The 24,051-nt window shown below is 42.3% G+C and overlaps 1 protein-coding gene across 1 annotated transcript in view; it reads right to left on the bottom strand.

The window, feature by feature from the left end:
* Positions 1 to 24,051, bottom strand: part of GALNTL5 (polypeptide N-acetylgalactosaminyltransferase like 5) — a 62,428-nt gene that overhangs the window by 3,309 nt on the left and 35,068 nt on the right. The window contains 3 exon segments of the mRNA XM_055281493.2: positions 1,800 to 1,949; positions 8,924 to 9,041; positions 11,264 to 11,513. Coding sequence (XP_055137468.1) covers positions 1,800 to 1,949; positions 8,924 to 9,041; positions 11,264 to 11,513 — 518 coding nt within the window.

Here is a 24,051-nt window from a genome sequence, read left to right as displayed (position 1 = left end):
AAGCACGTGCTTCTGTAGCATATGCATGAGCAGAACTGCTGAATCACAAGGTATTCAGATCTTTTACTTTAGCAGATGCTGTCACGCTATTTTCAGATGCAGTTTTGTAAAAGTCAACACTCCCATAAGTGAAAGCTGAGAGATCCTATTGCTCACCGACACTTGGGCCTGTAAGATTTTTTTTTTTTTTGAGACAGAGTTTTGCTCTTGTTGCCCAGGCTGAAGTGCAATGGCACAATCTTGGCTCACTGCAACTTCCGCCTCCTGGGTTCAAGCGATTCTCCTGCCTCAGCCTCCTGAGTAGCTGGGACTACAGGAGTGTGCCATGACGCCTGGCTAATTTTGTATTTTTAATAGAGACGGGGTTTCTCCATGTTGGTCAGGCTGGTCTTGAACTCCCAACCTCAGGTGATCTGCCTGCCTCGGCTTCCCAAGTGCTTGGATTAGAGACGTGAGCCACTGTGCCCAGCCAGACCTGTCAGACTTTTAAAATTCTGCTAATCTAAGTGGTGGTGTTGAAATAGCTCTTTGAAGTTTTAGTTCGCATTTCTCTAATTACAAAAGAAATGGAGCATTATTACCTTCATAATTAAAGTGTGTTTTTTCAGTTAGAGAAACATAAGATGAAGACCAGGACATACACTGTCAGAGAGATTCTTACACATTTCTATTTGTTTGTCTGAAATGAGATTTTGCTGGGGTTTTTGTATTTATTTACACATAGCTTCTGGATGGACTTGCACCCTTGTAAGTCCTGGCAAGGTACTTAACTCCTGGGGAAATGCACAGATGATAGGGTATAGTTTTGATACAGAAATCTTTGGCTGTTGGTCGAAAAGTGGTAGTGGAAGTTCTCACACGGTCTCAAGACCAGCAGCATCCACATCGCTTGGGAAATCAGCAGGGAAGAAAAAGAATCTCAAGAGTTGCACATGGGCCAGGCACGGTGGTTCATGCTTGTAAATCCCAGCACTTTGGGAGGCCGAGGTGGGCGGATCATGAGGTCAAGAGATTGAGACCAGCCTGGCCAACATGGTGAAACCCTGTCTCTACTAAAAATACAAAAATTAGCCAGGCATGATGGTATGCGCCTATAGTCCCAGCTACTCCAGAGGCTGAGGCAGGAGGATCGCTTGAATCCGAGAGGCAGAGGTTGCAGTGAGCTGGGATCGCGCCACTGCACTCCAGCCTGGGCGACAGAGCGACTCCGTCTCAAAAAAAAAAAAAAAAGAGAGTTGCACGTGGGGATGGGGCAAGGAGAAGCTGTTTGCTTCAGGTGTGGAACAATTGCCTGGAGGTGGGAACGGAGGGAATAGATCCAGTACTTCCATAAAAAAGACTGCTCATGTTGATTGATTTACTTCTGAGAGACTTGAGTTTTCCCAGAAATTAAAACAAAAATAATGAGATGTAAGAGTAGCAGCTTAGGATGAACTGAGAATAGGGTTGGGGATGGATTGATGAGGGGTTAGAGGGGTGCTGTATTCAAGAAAAACAGACAAAAGAACAACTATCAATAACCATCAATAGGTAGTTTTTTATCTTCACCCTCCTCCCACAGTCCACCCTCAAGAAGGCCCCAGTATCTGTTGTTCCCTGCTTTGTGTCCATGTATAATGTTTAGCTCTCACCTATAAATGAGAACATGCAGTATTTGGTTTTCTGTTCCTGTGTTAATTTGCTTAGGATAATGACCTCCAGAACAAACGCTGGATCTGGAAAGGCAGCAGCAGGCTTCCTCGGAACAAGTCCTGCTCCGGCCTCACATGCATTTTCCCAGTCAAGGATGTGTTCCCCACCTTATATTCATCCAGCCAAACATGCACCAGTCTTAGGTAGTTATGGGTCATAGCACTGATGATTGTAGAAGGTTTTCCAGTTTGTTTCTTACTGATATGTCCTAATCGAGAGCAGGGGATTATAAAGAGTTGGCCTCCACACATCCAGATCTAGGCATAAGAAGAACAAAAAATATATGAATGCATTATTACTAATAGGCAACTGCTTTTAAACAAATATAGTGGCCAGGTGCCGTGGCTCATGCCTGTAATCCCAGCATTTTGGGAGGCCGAGGCAGTCAGATCACCTAAGGAAGGAAGGTTGAGCCCAGCCTGGCCAACGTGGTGAAATCCTGTCTCTAGTAAAAATACAAAAATTAGCCAGGCGTAGTGGCGCATGCCTGTAATCCCAGCTACTTGGAAGGCTGAGGCAGGAGAATTGCTTGAACTCAGGGGGCGGAGATTGTGAGCCGAGATCGTGCCACTGCGCTCCAGCCTGGGCAACATAGCGAGACTCCATCTCAAAAACAAAAAACAAAAAACAACAACAACAAAAACCCATAATAATGGCTAATTAAGTTTCTTATTTAATTCTCACAACAGCCTTATAATTCAGATTCTGTGATTATTCCCATTTTACAGATGAGGAAACTAACACATAGATTGGTTAAGAAGTTTGCCCAATGACACAGAAGTTACACAGCAGAGTACAAGGTTCAAATTTAGAAAGCCTGACTGAGAGTCAGCAATGAAGACGAAGGGGTTCTGCCTCTTTCATAATTACCTACAGGAATTGCTGGTTGTAGGCAAGAAACGAGAAATGCTGATCATGACTGAATTCAATTATTCATCTTTTTTAATATCTAAAACTCCTTATGTTGCTCACTTTTAATAGCTATTAATTTTACTACACAAAAGTAAAATATAACCATTGAAAATCTGGCAAATGCAGGAAAGCACACAGAAGAAAACATAATTCACTTCTTGTCCTAACATTCCGAGTGAGTCAATATTAACCCAGGTACATATGTAAACTCACGTAGACATAAACATTAAGATAACTTGATTTTTTTTCATTTGATGTTGTGTGAAATTATTTTTGAAGTTTTATGTTGTTTGGACATTTTGGTAGCTTCTGATTTTCATTATTAAAAATAATACCCCAAGAATGGGCTTATGATATAAATCTTGTGTACCTGATTTCTCGTCTTACAGTGTACTTGCCAGAACTCTGGTTTAATTACCCTAACCACTCTATGAGTAGTTCTCACACCAACACAACTCAGCTCTTCTGGCTAAGCCTAGAAGAACCACTTTAGCGACACAGTGGATTGTGAGAAATAACCACTGCTCGTTGCTTTGAGGCACTGTGTTTTGGGATAGTTTGTTATACAGCAAAAGCTAGCTGATACATGAAGGAGCATTTTCCTCCTAACACCAGTTTTGTTTCTTTTTTCTTTCCAACTTTTGTTTTCAGTTCAAGGGTACATGTGCAGGCGTGTTACGTGGGTAAAATGCATGTCTGGGGGTTTAGAGCACGGATCATTTCATCACCCCGGTAATGAGCATCGCACTCAATAGGTAGTTTTTTATCCTCACCCTCCTCCCACAATCCACCCTCAGGAAGGCCCCAGTATCTGTTGTTCCCTGCTTTGTGTCCATGTACAACGTTTAGCTCTCACTTATAAATGAGAATATGCGGTATTTAGTTTTCTGTTCCTGTGTTAATTTGCTTAGGATAATGACCTCCAGCTCCATCCACTTTGCTGCAAAGGACATGATTTTATTGTTTTTAAATGGCTGTGTAACATTCCATGGTGTATGTGTACCACATTTTCTTCATCCAGTCCACTGGTTTTTGTTTTTGTTTTTTTGAGACTGAGTCTTGCACCGTCATCCAACCTGGATGCCCCCACCATCCAGGTTCAAGCGATTCTCATGCCTAAGCCTCCTGAGTAGCTGAGATTACAGGCACACACTGCCACACCCGGTTCATTTTTGTATTTTTGGTGGAGACGGGGTTTCACCATGTTGGTCAGGCTGGTCTTGAACTCCTGACCTCAAGTGATCTGCCCGCCTCGGCCTCCCAAAGTGCTCGGATTAGAGGTGTGAATCACCATGCCCGGCCCCAGTCCACTGTTGATGGGCATCTAGGTTGATTCCATGTCTTCGTTATTGTGGAAAGTGCTACAGTGAACATATGTATGCGTGTGTCTTTATGGTAGAACAATGTATATTCCTTTGGGTATATACCCAGTAATAGGACTGCTGGGTCAAATGGTAGTTCTGTTTTGAATTCTTTGAGAAATCTCCCAATTGCTTTCCACAATGGTTGAACTAATTTACACTCCCACAGCAGAGTATAAGCATTCCCTTCTCTCCACAGCCTCACTAGCATCTGTTTTGTTTTTTTTTTGACTTTTTAATAATAGCCATTCTGACTGGCTAACACCAGTTTTATTTACTCAAGTAAATAAGACCTCCATCCACCTAGTTGGTCATTCCAGAAATTTGGTGTGATAGATTGAAATCTTGTTCAATAAACAGCTCACTCCTTGTCCCTCACCTTGGGGAACAGCACGTTTCCCTGACCCACTGAATTTGGGCTTCTCTGTTCGACACATTTGGCCAATGGATCGTGAGCACACATCATGCATGCAGAGGTATAAATGTGCTGTGTGATTTGGCTTGACTTTTGGATTCCTGCCATTCAGCGTGAGAAGAATATGCTGTGAGTCGCTGCTACTCCTAGAATGATAATCAGATCTGAATCCAATTCAGAGACTAGAGCCCAGCCCAACAACCTGTATTCTGAGGCAGAGCCACTTTGGCCAACCATGGACAGATGAAAGAAAAAGTAAATACTTATTGTTCTCAACCCCTCAGTTTTGAGGTAGTTTATTACATAATGTCATGATGGCAAGAGCTGACTGCTGCTGTGACAATAACTGCCTGATTCCTAAAACTCTTAGGAACAGAAATTCTGAGCAGATGGGCCAAGGGTAACCCACTGAGGTACTGGAGTGTTCCAGGCAGAGAAGGAGGAGACTGTTGAGTGACTTGCCTAATTCTCCCTTGTGCAGGTGTTTGAGAATTTGCTTGACTATTTCTCTATTACAGAACATATGGTTTGTTTTCACACCAGAGCATCCAAGGAGAGTTAGCAACCTTGGGTGGAGTCTAAACTGGCATTGATATCTAAGAGGTTCAGCATGGGGGAGAGGCAGAGAAAAGGGCTTCTCTAGGGATAATCTTTCAAGTGCAGGGCAAGGCCCTGGTTCCTGGAGCAGCACAGCTTGCCGGCATCTGGGGATGGCAGGATGGACTGCAGGTGTGGGGGAGATCAGGTGAACCAAGACTGCAGATTGTTGGGGCTGTTTGAGGCCAGCTTCTGCTTTGCCAGGAAAATGGAAATGCCATGTTGAAGCTCAGTTACGAGAACCATTCAGAGACTGGAAGTGAACCTGTAGCTTTGCGGGCATCCACGAACCATCACTTGCCAAGAGCAATAGTAGCACTGAGTTCTGGGCAACTAAAAAAAAATTCAGAGCACTGGAGGCTTCCGATACATTGCCAGCCTCAGATGGAAGTGACTTAGAAAGAGGGTGGAACTGAGCTGGTGGGGTCTCAAGACCTGAAGTTGAGTAGACAGCACGAGGCAGGAAGCGACAGGTTGGGAGCAGAGTGCTTACTAGTTCTGTGAGTTTGGGCAGGTTACTCAACCTCTCTGTGGCTCAGTTTCTCCACTATAAGTCGGAGATAATGGTGGTACTTACCGTATAGGTTTGTTAGGAGGATTAAATGAGTTAATATCTGTAAGATTTTAGAGCAGTGCATGTCAGATATAAGAACTTGTTAAATAAAATACATTTTATCCTTTACATGTATCTTAAATGTCAGTTCTTCAGGGAAGCCATCTAAGACACATAATCCCCCAAGAGAAGGCTAGGTTCTCCTTTTAGAGGGTCCCATAATACTCTGTATTTCTCTACTGCATTTATCAAAACTAAATTTTTTTTTTGAGACAGAGTCTTGCTCTGTCCGCCCAGGCTGGAATGCCGTGGCACGATCTTGGCTCACTGTAACCTCCACCTCCCAGGTTCAAGTGATTCTCGTGCCTCAGCCTCCTGAGTAGCTGGGATTACAGACGTGCACCACCATGCCCAGCTAATTTTTGTATTATTAGAAGAGACAGGGTTTCACCATGTTAGCCAGGCTGGTCTCGAACTCCTGACCTCAGGTGATCCGCCTACCTTGGCCTCCCAAAGTGCTGGGATTGTAGGCGTGAGCCACCACACCCGGGCCAAAAATAAAATTAAATATCTGATAATCTCACCCTACTCAACAGATAGAAGGTTCATGACATTAGAAGCACTTTTGGCCGGACGCGGTGGCTTGCGCCTGTAATCCCAGCACTTTGGGAGGCCGAGGCAGGCGGATCACAAGATCAGAAGATCAAGACCATCCTGGCCAACATGGTGAAACCCCATCTCTACTAAAATACAATTAGCCGGGTGTTGTGGTGCGTATCTGTAGTCCCAACTATTCGGGAGGCTGAGGCAGGGGAATCACTTGAACCTGGGAGGCGGAGATTGCAGTGAGCCAAGATTGCGCCACTGCACTCCAGCCTGGCGACAGAGCAAGACTCTGTCTCAAAAAAAAAAAAAAAAGAAGCCACTTTCGTATTGTGTGCCACTCTATTTTAGCACCCAGCACAGTGCTTCATATATAACAGTACTCAATACATATTGTTGCATGGATGAATTAATGAAGACTGTATCTTCTTCTCAATGCTCAGCATACAGCACAGTTTGACTCAAAGGAGATGCTCCTTAAATGATAGCTAGATTGAGCTTAAATATTACTCTCAAGAGATAGTCCTGACCAGGCGCGGTGGCTCACGCTTGTAATCCCAGCACTTTGGGAGGCTGAGGCGGGCGGATCACGAGGTCAGGAGATCGAGACCATCCTGGCTAACACGGTGAAACCCCGTCTCTACTAAAAATACAAAAAATTAGCCGGGCGTGGTGGCGGGCGCCTGTAGTCCCAGCTACTCGGAGAGGCTGAGGCAGGAGAATGGCGTGAACCCGGGAGGCGGAGCTTGCAGTGAGCCGAGATCGCGCCACTGCACTCCAGCCTGGGCGACAGAGCGAGACTCCATCTCAAAAAAAAAAAAATAAAAAAAAAAAGAGATAGTCCTAAACTGAAACTATAGAGCTGGATATTATCATGATACAGGTATTAGTTACAGCCATGGGGATTGATGCAAGTATCCTACTAAAAATATCAACAAGGGTGTGGCACAGACCCTCGGCGATCAGAGTAGACTTGCCCTGCCAAGTGCTATTCCCTTAGTTACTGGAACATGGGAAGGTCCTGGGAGTGTAGACCTATGGTTGGGCTGCAGGTGGAAGGTATTTGCTTGGCTCAGAGTAGAGTTTTTTTCACACCAGATACAGAAAGACTGTATTATGTTAACAACCAGCGTGGCTTCACAGGTGCAGAGGAACTGGTTGCTAGCCCTGAGCCCTGAAGAGCACATGGGGTAAGAAGCAAAGTCTGACAGGGAGGGAAACCTTGGGGACACCTGTGTCTAAGAGGTGAGCAGCAGCAGAAATTCCTGCAAAGGAAACTGAGAACAACTGAGCAATGGAAGGCAAACCAGGAATATTGTCCTAACGTCCAAGAAAACTTCCAGAAAAGACGGTTTAGTGTCAGATGCTGCAATGACCTCAGATAGATGGAAGATCAAAAGCCATCCATTAAGGACATCACCACAAAACTGGTGGCAGTTCCTGGAATGATGTCACAGAAAGCTGAGGGCCTTCTAGGATATCGATTTACTGGAATGAGGAGTAAACGAGAAATGAAAGGGTGTATGCAGGTGCAGAGATCATTCTTTTCTCAGGAAAGACAAGGTTACTTGTTGTGGTTAGAGACAGCTGCCGGTGACAAGAGAGTAGTTCAGCTACTTATTAATTTACATACTTCTTTATAAAAAGACACCCAAGTATATTTAAAAGATATGACGGGCCATCAGGAAAGGGGCCATTGAAATATTGGAGTAGGAATAATTAATGTTTGAATAATAAATTAGTTATCATTTGCTATCTATAGGGAATGTAGGGCCAGAAAAAGGAATATACTGACTCTCCAACTCTGCCTGTATAACACACAAAACTGATCACAGTTAGTAGATCCTGAAAGGAGGTGAACTCCTTGAGCCATTTTCTTAGAGTGCGACATAATAAAACAAGGAATAATCAACCAAACAGAATAAAATATGCCAAAGGCATGGGTGTTATAAAATAATTCCTGGGTCCAAAGGGAACATGAGAATGAAAAAACAAAGTGAAAAAAACAAACAACAAAAACAGCAAGCTTAAGAGGGACAATCAAATAGAGGCTTAGAGGAAATGATATTGTTCTAGATATTTTTATATGCATAATCAAGTATCTGAAGCATTATGAAAGAAGTCTGCTTGGGAACTTTAAAAATGAACAAATAACTGGCCAAAAGAAGGAAGGAAAACAGAGAGAAAATAAACTCCAAAACAGAAAAAACTGGAAAAAGCAAGACAATAAAAATAATAGATTTAAAATATTATATTAATTTGATATACCATACATCAGAAATAACAAAACATATGGTATAAGAACCTAGTATTTTTAAATTAAATTAAATTAAATTAAATATATTTATTTTAAGAAAGTAGAGGCTAGGCACAGTAGCTCACACCTGTAATCCCAGCCGAGATGGGAGGATTACTTGAGCCCAGGAGTTCAAGACCAGCCTCGGCAACATAGTGAGACCTCATCTCAGGAAAAAAAAAAAAAAGTAGAGATGGGGGTCTTGCTATGTTGCTGAGGCTGGTCTTGAACTCCTGGCTTCAAACAATCCACCTGCCTCAGCCTCCCAAAGTGCTGAGATTACAGGCATGAGCCACCACACCAGGACAAGAATCTGATATTTTATTAAATGTTTTCCATTTTTACAAGGAGCCTCATAAATTGTTTACTGCATGTGCCGCTGGAATGGTACTGGATGTTCATGTAGGAAAATTGAGCATAGTTACCACAGCATTGTATGTGACAAAGTTAGGTTTCACTCTCTATAGCTATTTTAAAAATAAAATCTGAATTACCCTTAGTGAAAGTTCCAAATTTTCTCCTCCCCAAAAATCCATATCCTTGTCATACTGTCCAATTTCATTAAAATAATGCCGATGTATAGCAAAAATTCCTCCAGACATTGCAGGTGACCTAGAAAGGGGACATAAATATGAAATTAATTTCACAGAGAAAGTCATTCTGTATTTTCCTCAAAATTGTATTGAATTAGTAATAACTTAGAGTTTAAAATGAGAAAACAGGCCGGGTGTGGAGGTCATGCCTGTAATCCCAGCACTTTGGGAGGCCAAGGCGGGTGGATCACGAGTTCAGGAGATTGAGACCATCCTGGCTAACACGGTGAAACCCCGTCTCTACTAAAAATGCAAAAAATTAGCCGGGTGAGGTGGCGGGCGTCTGTAGTCCCAGCTATTCGGGAGGCTGAGGCAGGAGAATCGCTTGCACCTGGGAGGCAGAGGTTGCAGTGAGCTGAGATCGCGCCACTGCACTCCAGCCTGGGCGACAGAGCAAGACTCTGTCTCAAAAAAAACAACAAAAAAAAAGAGAGAAAACATTAATACTGAAATTATCTTATTATATATTTAAGTATATAAAATTACTAAAAACCACAACAAACAAAAGTAGGCAATGACTTTTACTTAGCTCTCACCAAAATATGTATGTGATGTATTCTAAATGTTTTCCTAATGAGAAGGAAAGTGATATTTGGAATATGAGTTTCCCATGAGGATGACAATTGAACTGGGCAGCAGGGCTCAGAGCTCTTCCTTTCTAAAGACATTAGGTGAATTGTAATACTTACTTCTGGACAAACCATAATATTAAGAAGCATCTTGTTTTGTCCACCAATAGTAGGGCTAAATAATACCAAACTAAGTAGTTCGAAAATAGTCACAGCTGGGTGCGGTGGCACACACCTGTAATCCCAACCCTTGGGAGGCCGAGGCAGGTGGATCATTTGAGGTGAGGAATTCAAGACCATCCTGGCCTACACGGTGAAACCCCATCTCTACTAAAAATACAAAAATTAGCCAGGTGTAGTTGCCCGCGCCTGTAATCCCAGCTACCCAGGACACTGTGGCATGAGAATCGCTTGAACCTGGGAGGCAGAGGCTTCAGTGAGCTGAGATCGCACCACTGCACTCCAGCCTGGGCAACAGAGTGAGAATCTGTCCCCCTCGCCCAAAAAAAAAGAAAGAAAGAGAGAAAGAAAAAGAAAAATAATCACAAGTTTACATTCATTTGTTCAAAAGAGTATTTATTGAGCACCTATGTTTTAGGGATATGAGTCACTCAGCACACAAAGCAAGACCCATGTGTAGGGAAAGGGGTAGGGAGACCAATTAGAGGGGCTGCAGTGGTCCCAGAGAAAAATAATGGGATCCTGGATAAGAATGCAGCAATGTAGGTAGTAAGATGCGGTTGAATTCCTGGTATATTTTGGAGACGGAGCTAACAGATTTGCTTATGGGTCGGGTGTGGGCTGCCTACTGCACCAGACGTGACACACATTGCCCAGTGCACCAGATAGGAACATTCCTATCAGAATCCAGTCATGCTGTTATCTCTGCCAGTTACAAAATTAAAACCACCTTATTTTGACCCCACTTCCTGTCAGTTATGTCCCCTTTTCCCTCTTTCGTATTAAAGCCTTAGAAAGATTTGTCTGTCACTATCTCCAATTCCCTTAAACTCCCTTCCATCAGGCTTCGCCCCCCACCATTCACAATTAAGACTTGTTCATGACCTTCTCATGGTTTAGTCCGATGCTCATTTCCAGTCCTTATCTCGCTGATCCAGCTACCCTGTTGGATGCTGCTGGCCACGCCCTTCTCTTGGACACACATGCCTCCCTGGGCCTCCAGGGAACCAGAGTTTCCTGGTCCTTCTCCTCCCTCCCTGGCTGCTCCTTCCCATCTCCTTTGCCAGTTCCTCTCCTCCTCTCAACTGTCAATGTTGAAGCACCCAGGGCTGAGGGCTGGTCCTCTACACTTCTCCACTCACCCACATAGTGATTCTCACCCATCCTATCCATGACTCCCAAAGGATGCCTCCAGCCCTGACCTCTCTCAAAACTCCAGACTCATGATTGAATCCATATAGGATTGTGTTCAGTACCAGAGAATCAAAGAGTTATAGATGATATCAAGATAAATGTCATATCATGTTATATATTGAGTACTAAGTGATTCTATTGACAATAATTCTATTACTGTATTAAAGACTTCTAGAAACAAGTAACAGAACATTTTCATTAAGCCCAAGAACTTGAAAGAATAATCTCTGGAGGCTTTTTTCCCCCTGGGTCTCCATACACATATGCTATATTTTTCCAAAACCAGAAGAAATCTCACCAGATTGGTTTAGTAGGTCCTTCTGGTCCATCCATCTCATAAGAGAAAACATTATCCCATTTAAATTGTAGGTTCCAGTCAAAAGTTCCCCTTACAACAGGAGAGGGCTTATACTCCAGAGTTCTATCATCAATGACATCTATCAGGGGGCACACCACCACTTTGGGGTCCTTGGCAATGGCATGCAGCAGGGGCTCCAGCCATACTCTGTTCACCTCACAGTGGCTGTCCAGGAACACCAGAACATCCCCTGGGGAGGCAAGAACAGGGCAATGTTAGTCCACATAGCTGAAAAAATATGGCAATCCAAATCAAAGTTCAATGTGATGGATATTTCTTGAGCATTTACTATGTGTTTGGCTCTTACAGTGCTTTCATTTTCATTGGGAGGAAACACGAAATACATTATTATGTACAAACATATGCGACATTATGTGACATAGATGTTCAGAGGAAGCCAGTAATTGTGGGTTAGAGAGTGGTTTCGGGGAGAATTCTAAAGGATCGGGTGGAACTGAACTGGACTTCCATTTTAAAAAATGATTTTAGCTTGGTCTTGACTGATCAGCTTAAATTTAGCAAATTGTTACTGAAAGGACACCTTCTTAGGCATTGAGTTTGGTGCATGAGATGCAGATATGCGTCATGACTTTTGCTCTTGAGTTCAAGCTTTTTTTTTTTTTTGAGATAGAATCCTGTTCTATCACCCAGGCTAGAGTACAGTGGCATGATCTTGGCTCACTGCAACCTCTGCCTCCCGGGTTCAAGCAATTCTTCTGCCTCAGCTTCCCAAGTAGCTGGGATTACAGGTGCCTGCCAACACGCCAGGCTAATTTTTGTATTTTTAATAGAGACGGGGTTTCACCATGTCTCTATTAGGTCCCCACTAAAGCTTGAACTCAAAGGCTGAGGTGGGCAGATCACCTGAGGTCAGGAGCTCGAGACCAACCTGACCAACATAGCGAAACCCCGTCTCTATTAAAAATACAAAAAAAATTAGTCGGGTATGGTGGTTGGTGCCTGTAATCCCAGCTACTTAAGAGGCTGAGGCAGGAGAATCGCTTGACCCCAAGAGGCAGAGGTTGCAGTGAGCCAAGATCGTGCCACCGCACTCCAGCCTGGTTGACAGAACAAGACTCTGTCAAAAAAAAAAGAAAAAAAAAAAAAAGAAAGAAAAGAAGAAAAAGAAAGAAACAAAGAAAGAGAAAAAAAAATCCACAAAATGGGGGAAAGTATTTCCAAGTCATACATATAATAAAGGACTTGTATGAGAATATATAAATAATTCTTACAAGTTAGCAATAAAAAGACAAATAACTTGATTTAAAATGCACAAGAGATTTGAAGACATTTTTGCAAAGATGTATAAATGGCTGATAAGCATGTGAAAAGATGTTCAACATCATTAGTCATCAGAAAAACGTTAATAAAAATCACAGTGAGGTATCCCTTTACATCCACTAGGATGGCAAGAAGGAAAAAGACAGACAATAGCAAGTGTTGGGGAGGTGGTGGAGAAATTTGACCACTTGTCCAATGCTGTTGGGAATGATGAGTGAGAGGGGAGGAGTACAGGGAGCAGGAAAGTTCTTTCTTGCCTGGACTTGGCACTCTCTGGGCTGAGTTCTCTGAGGGTGTGGCTGGCATAGTAATTTTGAGGACCTCCCTTCCCATCCCTGGTGGTCTCTTGTCAGCAGTTCCCACAAACTGGGCAAGTGCATTCTATTCTGGTGACTCAATCTGTCTTCTCAGCTCCCTAAGATCCTTTGTTCTGCCTCCAGCTTTTCTGCTGAGACCTGTCCATTCTTCTAGATAGTCCTACTGGACACCATCTAAGATGATCCCTATAGCTCTCTCTCTCCAGTACTGCAAAAGCAAACTCTGCCATAAACACAGCTACTAACCTAAAAGCAAGTGTCCTTTGTTCTACAGCTGGTCACAGTCCTTTTATCCTTTTGATTTTCAGGCAAAAAAACTAACATTAGTTCAGTTTTCCTCAATCCCAATATATTTCCAATTTTATTGTATTGATGTCGGAGAATGTGCTGAATTCCTATCAAGTCTCTCTCACCAGGCTTTGAGCAGTAGCTTTCTCCAAAAATCTCCTTTAATCTCTAACAACATGACTCAATCTGGCTGAGCCATCTCATTGGTTCTCAGATCTCTGTTTTGAAATATCTTTATCGTGGTCAGTCTAACAACTCACTTTGGAATATTACAGCTATGATTTTCATGCTTCAACCAAAACTGAGCTAACAAGAGTCCCATTTTTAACACATATAAGTTTTCATACTATTGGCAGCACACACACAGTTTTATACTTCACATTTTTCACCTAAAATAGCTTCTATAATATTACATAACATTATTAGCATTTTAAAATCATGTCTGCTAATTTGATAGGTGAAAAATAACATCTGGTTCTCCTAAGAAGATGTACGAATGGCTAGCAAGCACACGAACAGATGCACAACATCATTAGTCATTAGGAAAAGACAAATCAAAACCAAAGTGAAGAACCACTTCACTTCCACTAGGATGACGAGAACTTAAAAAATGAAAAACAAGTTTTGGCAAGGATATGGAGAAATTTGAACTCTTCCACATTACTGGTGGGAGTGTAAATGGTGCAGCCACTGAAGAAAAGAGCATGGCAGTTCCTCAAAAAATTAAACCTAGAATTACCATAAGACCCAGCAATTCTATTCCTAGGAACATACCCAAAAGAATTCAAACAAATGTATGTACATGCATGGTCACAGCAGTGCTATTGACAACAGTGAAAAGATGGAAACAGCCCAAATGCCCATCAATGGATGAATGGAGAAACAAACTGGTATATCACAGAATGGAATATTATTCAGCCACAAAAAAGGAAGGAAGTACTGACACATCCACCATGTGGATGAACCTCAAAAATATGCTAAGTGAAAGAAGACTGATACAAAAAGTTACATATTGTATGACTCCGTTGACATGAAATATCTAGAAAGAGACGGAACACAGATTGGTGGTTGCCAGGGACTGGAGGGAAGGAAGCTGCTTAATGGCTAAAAGATTTTCTTTTCAGGTAATGAAAATGTTTTGGAGTTAGAGGTCATGGCTGTACAACATTGTGAAGGCTGCAAAATGCTACTCAATTATTCATTTTTAAACGATCAGTTTTATGTTACTCTCACCTCAATTAAAAAAAATCTGGTTAGAATTTTTTTTATCGCTGGTGAGGTTGAATTTTCCACATGGTTAGCCATTTGTAAATGAAATTTTCATGTCCTTTGCCTATCGGAGTATTTTTTTTTTTTTTTTTTTTTTTGAGATACAGTCTCCTCTGTCACCCAAGCTGGAGTGCAGTGGCACGATCTTGGCTCATTGCAAACTCCACCTCCCGGCTTCAAACAATTCTCCTGCTTCAGCCTCCCAAGTAGCTGGGATTACAGGCACCTGCCATCATGCCCAGCTAATTTTTGTATTTTTAGTAGAGATGGGGTTTCACCATGTTGGCCAGGCTGGTCTCGAACTTCTGACTTCAAATGATCCACCTGCCTCGGCCTTCCAAAATGCTGGGATTATGGGCATGAGCCACCAAGCCCAGCTTGGAGTCGTATTTTTAATGGATTTTAAATGTACATTTTACATACTAAGAATATTAACTTTTTGTCTTCTTATATTTCCCCAGCCTATTGTTAATTTTATTATTTTTTATTTGCAGCAATTTTACATTTTTTTGTTAAAAAAATAGACTTTTTTCAGTTGCCTTTTCCATTGGTTTTAAGCTTTGAAATTTCTTCTGTATTCATAGAACAGGCAAGTATTAATCTATGTTTTTATATTTTTAAATTCTCCTTTAAGAAGTTTATGATGATGATATTTTTAAAGAGACAGTCTCACTCTGTTGCTCAGGCTGGAGTGGAGTGGCACTATTATGGCTCACTATAACCTCCAGCTCCTGGACTCAAGCGATCCTCTTGCCCCAGCCTCCTGAGTAGCTAGGACTACAGGTGTGCACCAACACACTCGCCTAATTTTTTAACAAAAATTTTTGTAGAGATTGTGTCTCACTGTGTTGTCAGGCTGGTCCCGAACTCCTGGCCTCAAGCAATCCTCTTGCCTTGGCCTCCTAAAGCACTGGGATGACAAGCATGAGCCACCACCCCTGGCTATGGTTTGATTTTTTAAAATAAAATTAATATTAATCCAGTTAGAGTTATGGTATGAAATAAAGACCTAGAATTTTCCCAAATGGCTAATTGTTTAAGCGACATTAAACAACAACTGCAACAAAAACATTTTAAAAGTCTTTTTTCCCATACAGATTTGTGGTATCTCTTTACTGTATATAGTGTACACTTGTACCCTTAATATTGAAATATTTAAATATTTGCAACTTTGAGGATTCTAATGACCCAGAAAGACTATACATGCAATATTGAAAATTGCAAAATAATTTAAAATTATACTTTATGCAAAATTAATTTGGGGTATTCCTGAATGCTGATCTAAGTTAAAAACATGTGGGAACAAGCCACCTAGCACCTACATTTCAATGAGATTTTATTTTCACTCATCATAAAGTATTTAACAGGGGAAATCTACATCCTATAAGGAGAGCAAAGTAGTAGTGAGGGTCCCTCTTCAGCTGATTTCTCTCCTTCACAGGAATATTTTGTGGGAACCTAAAGTTCGTTGCTACGAAAGGACAGTTGCCCTACTTCTGCTGCCCTTGAGAGTTCTGGGCAGGACCGTGCTATTTATTGTTTTTAGAGTATAGCCTATCATTCATGTGCTAGATGATCCATCAGACAGTCATCAGATTCTCTTCAGTGCTTGTGATGAGTAAAGGGCATGAGGTCAAGCCAGCCTGATAGAGGATTTATTCCCCTACTTGCTTCCAAAGAGTATTAGTGGAAATATTCTAAACAATTCCATTGCTCCCTAAAGTTTGGAGCTGGGAGCTACATTCTCCATCTTACCCTGTGTAGAAGCTTATTTTCTGCTCTCCTGTAGTAGTCTATTTGCACCATTTCTCTAGGGATTGTGGATTGCAACGTTTGTTAACTTGATTTTTGAAAAGCAACAAATACCGTATGTATTGATTTCACAGTATTTCCTGTTTTTCTCTGTTTTGTATTTATTTTCGTTCTTTGGTTAGTGTCCATATTTTTACCCTTAAACATAACTCATTATATGTAATTTATTTTACATAACATTAAAATTCTGTTTGGTCTCTACAACCAAGCATTTTTAAAATCTTAAAAATATTTTTTCTTTTTTTTTTTTTTTTTTACCTACATGTTATGGTATTGCTATATCTTTTTTTATTTGTTCTTTGAGATGGGGTTGTGATGTGTTGCTCTGTCTAGAGGGCAGTGGCATAGTCATAGCTCACTGTAAACTTGAGCTCCTGGGCTCGAGCGATCCTCCTGCCTCGCCCTCCCAAATAGATAGGATTACAGGCACGGGCCACCACACCTAGCTAATTTTTATTTGTTTATTTATTTCTGTAGAAATGAGGTCTTCTCATGTTTCCCAGGCTGGTCTCAAACTCCTGGCCTCAAGCAATCCTCCCACCTCAGCCTCCCAAAGTACTGGGATTACAGGCGTGAGCCACCACACCCAGCCTGCTATTGCTATCTCTTTCCAATTTTTTGGTATTGATGTTTGAGAATGTGGTGTGCAAAATCTATGTCAGGGGATTTACAGAGAATCTGTGCTTAAGCGTATGACCGGTTTTTGTAAAATACATAAGCATTTCTATTTAACTCACTATAAATCTGTTAAACCTAGCCATTTGGATTTTGTAGAAAGAAATCAAAGCAACTACACTATTAAATATCCTAAATTTTGTTTGTATGCTACATCCTGATAATCTAGTGGTGGGATGATGCCGTCTACTGAGATGGCATCAGAATTCCTGGGTTTGAGCCTGGCGTGACGTGACCTAAAGCCAGTCTCTAATCTTTCGGGAGCTTAGCTTCTTTAACTAGGAGAAAAGGCTGATGAGTTCTAAAACCTCTGAGAGCCTTTCCACCATTAATATTTTGTATTTTATTATTTTTACCCTGTATTTCTTTTAATTGTATGTATTTCATCATTTTGAAACATAAAATTCAATGTTTATGTTTTAATTATTTATTTGTACTAATTGCTATATAATAAGCATTTATTTGGTACATAATGCCAAAAAAATGTAGGTAATGTCCTTATCTGATCATTGTAACAGCCATGTTAGTTCGATAGCATCATTCCCATATTTTGGATTAGGAGGCTGAGGCTCAGAAGAGTGACTTATCTAATTCTCCCTGGAAGACACTGCTTCCCTGCAATGTTACTGATAGAAGAAAAAAAAAACAACTCCTTCTCGCAAACTGCATGAACCCCGCATCCAGAAGCAACACTAGCATTTCATCATTATCCATGGTTTAATCATCAACCATGTTTGCCTCCAAACCATGACACTTCCGCTCCCATGCAAAAAAAAAAATAATAATAATCACACCAACTGATTGTAGATTTCTTTAGATTCAAGCCATCTGATTGTAACATTCTCTTTCTTCTTCACTTTGCAAAACCCCTGCCTTCTCCTTCTCCTCTGTGGGGTTATCTATCTGCCTGCATCTCAGGCGGTTTCCTTCCTGCCCTGCAGGTACACCACAGCATTCACCGCAGGCTGTCCACCTCAGCTCCTGCAGTCTGTAGGCCGCTTCAACAGCCACGTGGACAGCACCACTGGCCCAGAAAAACGGACAGATAGTGATGGAAATTATGAAGAGAAAGAAATGGGGGAGGCCAGGTGTGGTGGCTCACGCCTGTAATCCCAGCACTTTGGGAGGCCGAGGCGGGCAGATCACGAGATCAGGAGATCGAGACCATCCTGGCTAACACAGTGAAACCCCGTCTCTACTAAAAATACAAAAAATTAGCTGGGCGTGGTGGCGGGCACCTGTAGTCCCAGCTACTGGGGAGGCTGAGGCAGGAGAATGGCGTGAACCCAGGAGGCGGAGCTTGTAGTGAGCCGAGATCGCGCCACTGCACTCCAGCCTGGGGGACAGAACGAGACTCCATCAAAAAAAAAAAAAAAAGAAAAAATTGGGGGTAAGGGTGATGATAGAGAGGGATAGGAGTCTGCTATTTCCTATGGGGTGGTTTGAAAGACTATGGTGATAAAGTGGCATTTGATCAGAGAACTGAACAAAGTGAGATAACAGGTCATGCAGACGCCTGAGAGAAGAACGTTCCAGGGGAAGCCAATCACGTGCAGACGCTCTGAGATAGGATGAGGCTTGGCAGGCTGGGACAGAAGCAGGAAGGCCCATGCAGCTGGTGGGTGGGTGAGGGATGAAGGAAGGGAAAGGTCAGGGAAAGCAGGGAACACATCACGGCAGGCCCTACTGGAGAGACAGCGTCGCTTTGTAATAATGCAAATAGCTCCCAGGAAGATGACCTGGCTCCAAAGGAGTGTGCGCACATGAACATCATGTGAAAACCCGTCTCCAGGCTCAGTAGGTACAGTTTGCATCTCAATAGAGTTGATAAAAAAGAAAAAAAAAAAAGAATAAATGTGCATGGGTAGCACACAGTTGGCAAGAGATAAATCCCAATACGTTAAGGAAGGGCCGCTGGCTGCTGCCTCACCTGCCCACACGACAGGATCCCACACTTGTGACACATGAGCACGCCTGGCTCAGGCAGCCACCTACATCACTTGGGGGTGTGGGGAACAGACAGGCTGAGAGAAGGCAAGCACTGGCAAAGGGCCAGGAGAAGTAGGTGCACACATCCACAGTCATAGCTGAAGGTTTCAGTACAACTCTAAGAAACTTAGAAATAAAGTCGAATTCCATCATCAAAGATATGAACAAAATTATATATATATATATATATACACACACACAGAACCTACAACCCAAAAGAAAAAATATACATTCTTTGAAAATACACATAGAAGGGCCATGTGTGGTGGCTCATGCCTGTAATCCCAGCACTTTGAGAGGTTATGGTGGGAGGATATTGCTTGAGACCAAGAGTTAGAGACCAGCCTAGGCAGGACAGTGAGACCACATCTCTATCAAAAATTAAAAAAATAGGCCAGGTGTGGTGACTCATGCTTGCAATTCCAACATTTGAGAGGCTAAGGCGGGAGGATCACTTGACCCCAGGAGTTCGAGGCTGCAGTGAGCTTCGATTACTCCACTGCACTCCAGCGTGGGTGACAGAGAGAGATCCTGTCTCAAAAAGAAAAAAAGTATAAAATACACATAGACATTGGGAAAAACTGACCTAGCTTAAGCCACAACAGAAATTTCAAATTCCTGACCACAATACAGTTAAGTAGGAATAAATAATTAACAAATAATTTAAAAAATCTCTGAAAATTGTTTGGAAACTTTCAAAATCACTCCTAAAAAAAAAGAAAACAATGTGGATTAAAGAGGAAACCAAAAAAGACACCAGTGCCTAGGCAGTTTATTGGCCAGTTCTCTGCAAGTTCCCACACACAGTTAATCTCTGTCTTATGTAAATTTTTAGAAAAAAAGAAAAACCATACAATTTGTTCTATGAGTCTGGTAAAGTGAAAAGTATAAGAACACAGTACAAACAAAGAAAATCATAAACACATCTTACTTTTTTTTTTTTTTGAGACAGGGCCTCGCTCTGTTGCCCAGGCTGGAGTGCAACGGCATGATCTTGGCTCACTGCAGCCTCCACCTCCTGGGTTCAAGCGATTCTCCTGCCTCAGCCTCCTGAGTAGCTGGGATTACATGCATGTGCCACCATACCTGGCTAATTTTTGTATTTTTAGTGGAGATGGGGGTTCTCCATGTTGGTCAGGCTGGTCTCGAACTCCTGACCTCAGGTGATCCGCCCGCCTCAGCCTCTCAAAGTGTGGGGATTCTAGGCATGAGCCATTGTGTCCAGTCTGCATCTTACTTTTGAACACAGATGCGATGTGTGTGCGCGGGCTGAGAAGGCACGGAGAGCACGTGTGTGAAGTGGGTGTTGTGAGATATTTACATCTACACCTAGTGACTCTAGGGGAGCGTTTCTATGGGTATTATGTGGGTTTGAAAATTTTCAAAATAAAAAAAATAAGACTCCCCTTTTAAACAAAAACAATCCAAACTGTAGTGTTACGGGTTGAACTGTGTTCCCCAAAATGATATTTTCAAGTCCTAACCCAGGAACCTCAAAATGTGCCTTTAACTGGAAACAGAGTCTTTGCAGATGCAATGAGGTCATACCAGGGTAGAGCGAGCCCTTCATTCAATGTGACTGGAGTCCTTCTGAGATTCAGTTGGGGGAGACAAAGACACACACACAGACACACAGGGAGGATGCCTGTGAACAGAGAGGCGGAGCCTAGGGTGACGCCTCTGCAGCCCGGGACTGGCAGCCACCGCCAGAAGCTGAAGAGGCAGGGAAGGAGTCTCCCCTGCAGGTCTCAGAAGGAGTGAGGTCCTGCTCACACCTTGATTTTGGACTTCTGGCCTCTAGAACTGGGAGAAAATGAATTTCTGTTGTTTTAAGCCACCTGTTTGTGCTACTTCATTATAACAGTCCTAGGAAACTAATACACAACAACATAGTAAATAAATGATGTCAGAATTATTCCCATGAAAGTCAAAAGCAGAAAGGATGCCTGCTACCGCCACTTCTAATCAACATTAGAGGTAGAAGGAAAATTATCTTCAGCTGATAGAAAATGCAAGCGACTCTACCCACCAACCACTAACAACTAAGTTTACTGAGGTTTCTATTTATGAGATCAAATATACCAAAAGATCTCATTCCTATGTACCAGTAATAATTTAAAAATATAACAGGAAGGTCCCAAATCACAATTTTTAAAACAACAACCAGGCTGGGCGCGGTGGCTCACGCTTGTAATCCTAGCACTTTGGGAGGCCGAGGCGGGCGGATCACCAGGTCAGCAGATCGAGACCACGGTGAAACCCCGTCTCTACTAAAAATATAAAAAATTAGCCGGGCGTGGTGGCGGGCGCCTGTGGTCCCAGCTACTCGGAGAGGCTGAGGCAGGAGAATGGCGTGAACCCGGGAGGCGGAGCTTGCAGTGAGCCGAGATTGCGCCACTGCAGTACAACCTGGGCGACAGAGCGAGACTCTGTCTCAAAAAAAAAAATAAAATAAAATAAAACAACAACCAAAAAATCAAGATAAGCAGAAATAAATCTTTGCACATAATATCTATAGAGCAAATGACAAAACACCAAAAGAATATAAAAGCAGATCTGAATAAATGTCCATGGGTGGGGACATTTATCATCAAAAAGATGTAAATTCTTTCCCATTTTAATCTATCATCTCTATACAATTCCAGTGAAAATCTCAACACGTTTTTCCTGGAACTTGATAAGACAATCCTAGCTAAGACACTTTTGCAGAATGAAGTGGGAAGATTTGTCCTACACATCTTCTTATCAAGAAAATAAGAAGATATAAAAACTTCTTATCAAGCTGTACTAATAAAGAGACAGCGTGATTAGCCTAGAAATACAAAAATACCATCATAGAGCAGAAGAGAGATGCCAGAAATAGACCCAGGAATACACAGACATTTGACAAAATGATAAAACTAGCATTGCAACCAATGAAGAAATGGTGGACTATTCAATGAACGGTGTGGGGAAAACTGGCTATTCATTCTGAAAAAATTACATTACATTCTTAACTTACACCGTTCCCAGAACAAACAGCTCCAGGTAGATCCAAAGTTTAATGTAAAAACCAATTTTTTTTTTTTTTACATGAGGAAGAAACTAAAGAAGAGTATCAGGCCATGCGCAGTGGCTCACGCCTGTAATCCCAGCACTATGAGGCTGAGGCAGGCGGATCATCTGAGGTCAGGAATTTGAGACCAGCCTGACCAACATGGCGAAACCCCGTCTCTACTAAAAATACAAAAACTAGCCGGGTGTGGTAGTAGGTGCTTGTAATCCCAACTACTCGGGAGGCTGAGGCAGGAGAATCACTTGAACCTGGGAGGCGGAGGTTGCAGTGAGCCGAGATGACGCCATTGCACTCTAGCCTGGGCGACACAGCGAGACTCCATCTCAACAACAACAACAACAACAACAAAAAGAACAGTATCATCATGATTTCAGGGTAAGGAAGAATTTTTTGAACAGGAGACAAAACCCAAAAATCATAAAGGAAAAATATTGATATGCTTGTTTTTTATTATGTTAAAGCTAGCTACTATTATAATAATAAGATTCCAAAATGATAATGGCTCAAATGCAATAGAAGTTTATTTCTACGCATTTAGCCATCCAAGGCGGGTGCTCCTGACTGGGGCAAGCCCTCCATATGGTCATTCAGGGATGCAGGCTGGCAGGGGCTTTTCAACCCAGAGCCTCCAAAGTCACTTAGTCATCTCGGCGGCAGTCAGCCAGAACAGGAAATGAGTGTGGAGGGGACAGACCAGCTTCCTAAGAGCCTTGGTCAGGAAATGGTACACGTTACTTGCACTCACATCCCATGGCTAAAACTTAGTCACAAGGCTATTCCTGTTGAAGAGAGACTAGGAAGTTCAGTCTAGCCCTGTGCCCAGCAAGAGGAAGTGGGCTTTTTTTTTTTTTTTGAGACGGAGTCTCGCTCTGTCACCCAGGCTGGAGTGCAATGGCACAATCTTGGCTCACTGCTAGCTCCGTCTCCCGGGTTCTCGCCATTCTCCTGCCTCAGCCTCCCGAGTAGCTGGGACTACAGGTGCCCGCCACCATGCCCGGCTAATTTTTTTGTATTCTTAGTAGAGACAGGGTTTCACTGTGTTAGCCAGTGAAGTGGGCTTTTCGGTGAACTTAAAGACTTAAAAATTTCTGGCCAGGCACAGTGGCTCACGCCTGTAATCCCAACACTTCAGGAGGCCGAGGCAGGTAGACCACTTGAGGCCAAGAGTTCGAGACCAGCCTGGCCAATATGGTGAAACCCCTTCTGTACTAAAAATACAAAATATTAGCTGGGTGAGGTGGCAGGCACCTGTAATCCCAGCCACTTAGGAGGCTGAGGCACAAAAATCACTTGAACCCGGGAGGCGGAGGTTGCAGTGAGCCGAGATTGCGCCACTGCACTCCAGCCTGGGCAACAGAGTGAGACCTTGTCTCAAAATAAATAAATAAATAAAATTCTGCTCAACATAAGACACCCCCAGAGGAGAAGAAAAGATAGGCTCTAGCCTGAGGACCGCTATTCTCAGTGTTCATAATATAGAATTTCTGTTATAAGGACATGTTTGAATCAATAACAAAAAGACAAACAACACATTAGAAAAATTGGCAAAGGATATGAACAGATAAATCGACAGAAAAATGATCTGTAAGCAATCTATGAAAATATAAAAAAATTCGATGGCTGGTAATACCAAGAAAAGAAAAGGTAGCTTATTTTTTGGCCAACTGTGGCAAACATTAGAAAGATGGATCACATTCAGCTCTGGCTTCAGAGAAAGGGCACTTTGTCTGTGTGATGAGACTGTTAATTGGTGAAACTTTTCAAGGACAATTTGGCATTATCTTTTAAAATTTAAAATAAAAATTTCCTTTTTCCCAGCGATTCCACTTTTAGGAATTTATCTTATAGGCACAATCAATCACACAAAGATGTATGTTCATGAATTGTAACTGCTGCATTTTTTAGGTAATAGTAAAAAAGAAAAATAACCTATTCAGAAATGGCTAAACAAGTTATGACAATCAATTATAAAATCCATATGGACTGGGCGCAGTGGCTCACACTTGTAATCTCAACACTTTGGGAGGCCGAGGCAGGCAGAT

This window comes from Symphalangus syndactylus, chromosome 6 (assembly GCF_028878055.3).
Source record: "Symphalangus syndactylus isolate Jambi chromosome 6, NHGRI_mSymSyn1-v2.1_pri, whole genome shotgun sequence".
In the NCBI taxonomy this organism is placed as follows: Eukaryota; Metazoa; Chordata; class Mammalia; order Primates; family Hylobatidae; genus Symphalangus; species Symphalangus syndactylus.
This window is presented reverse-complemented; position numbering and strand designations above follow the sequence as displayed.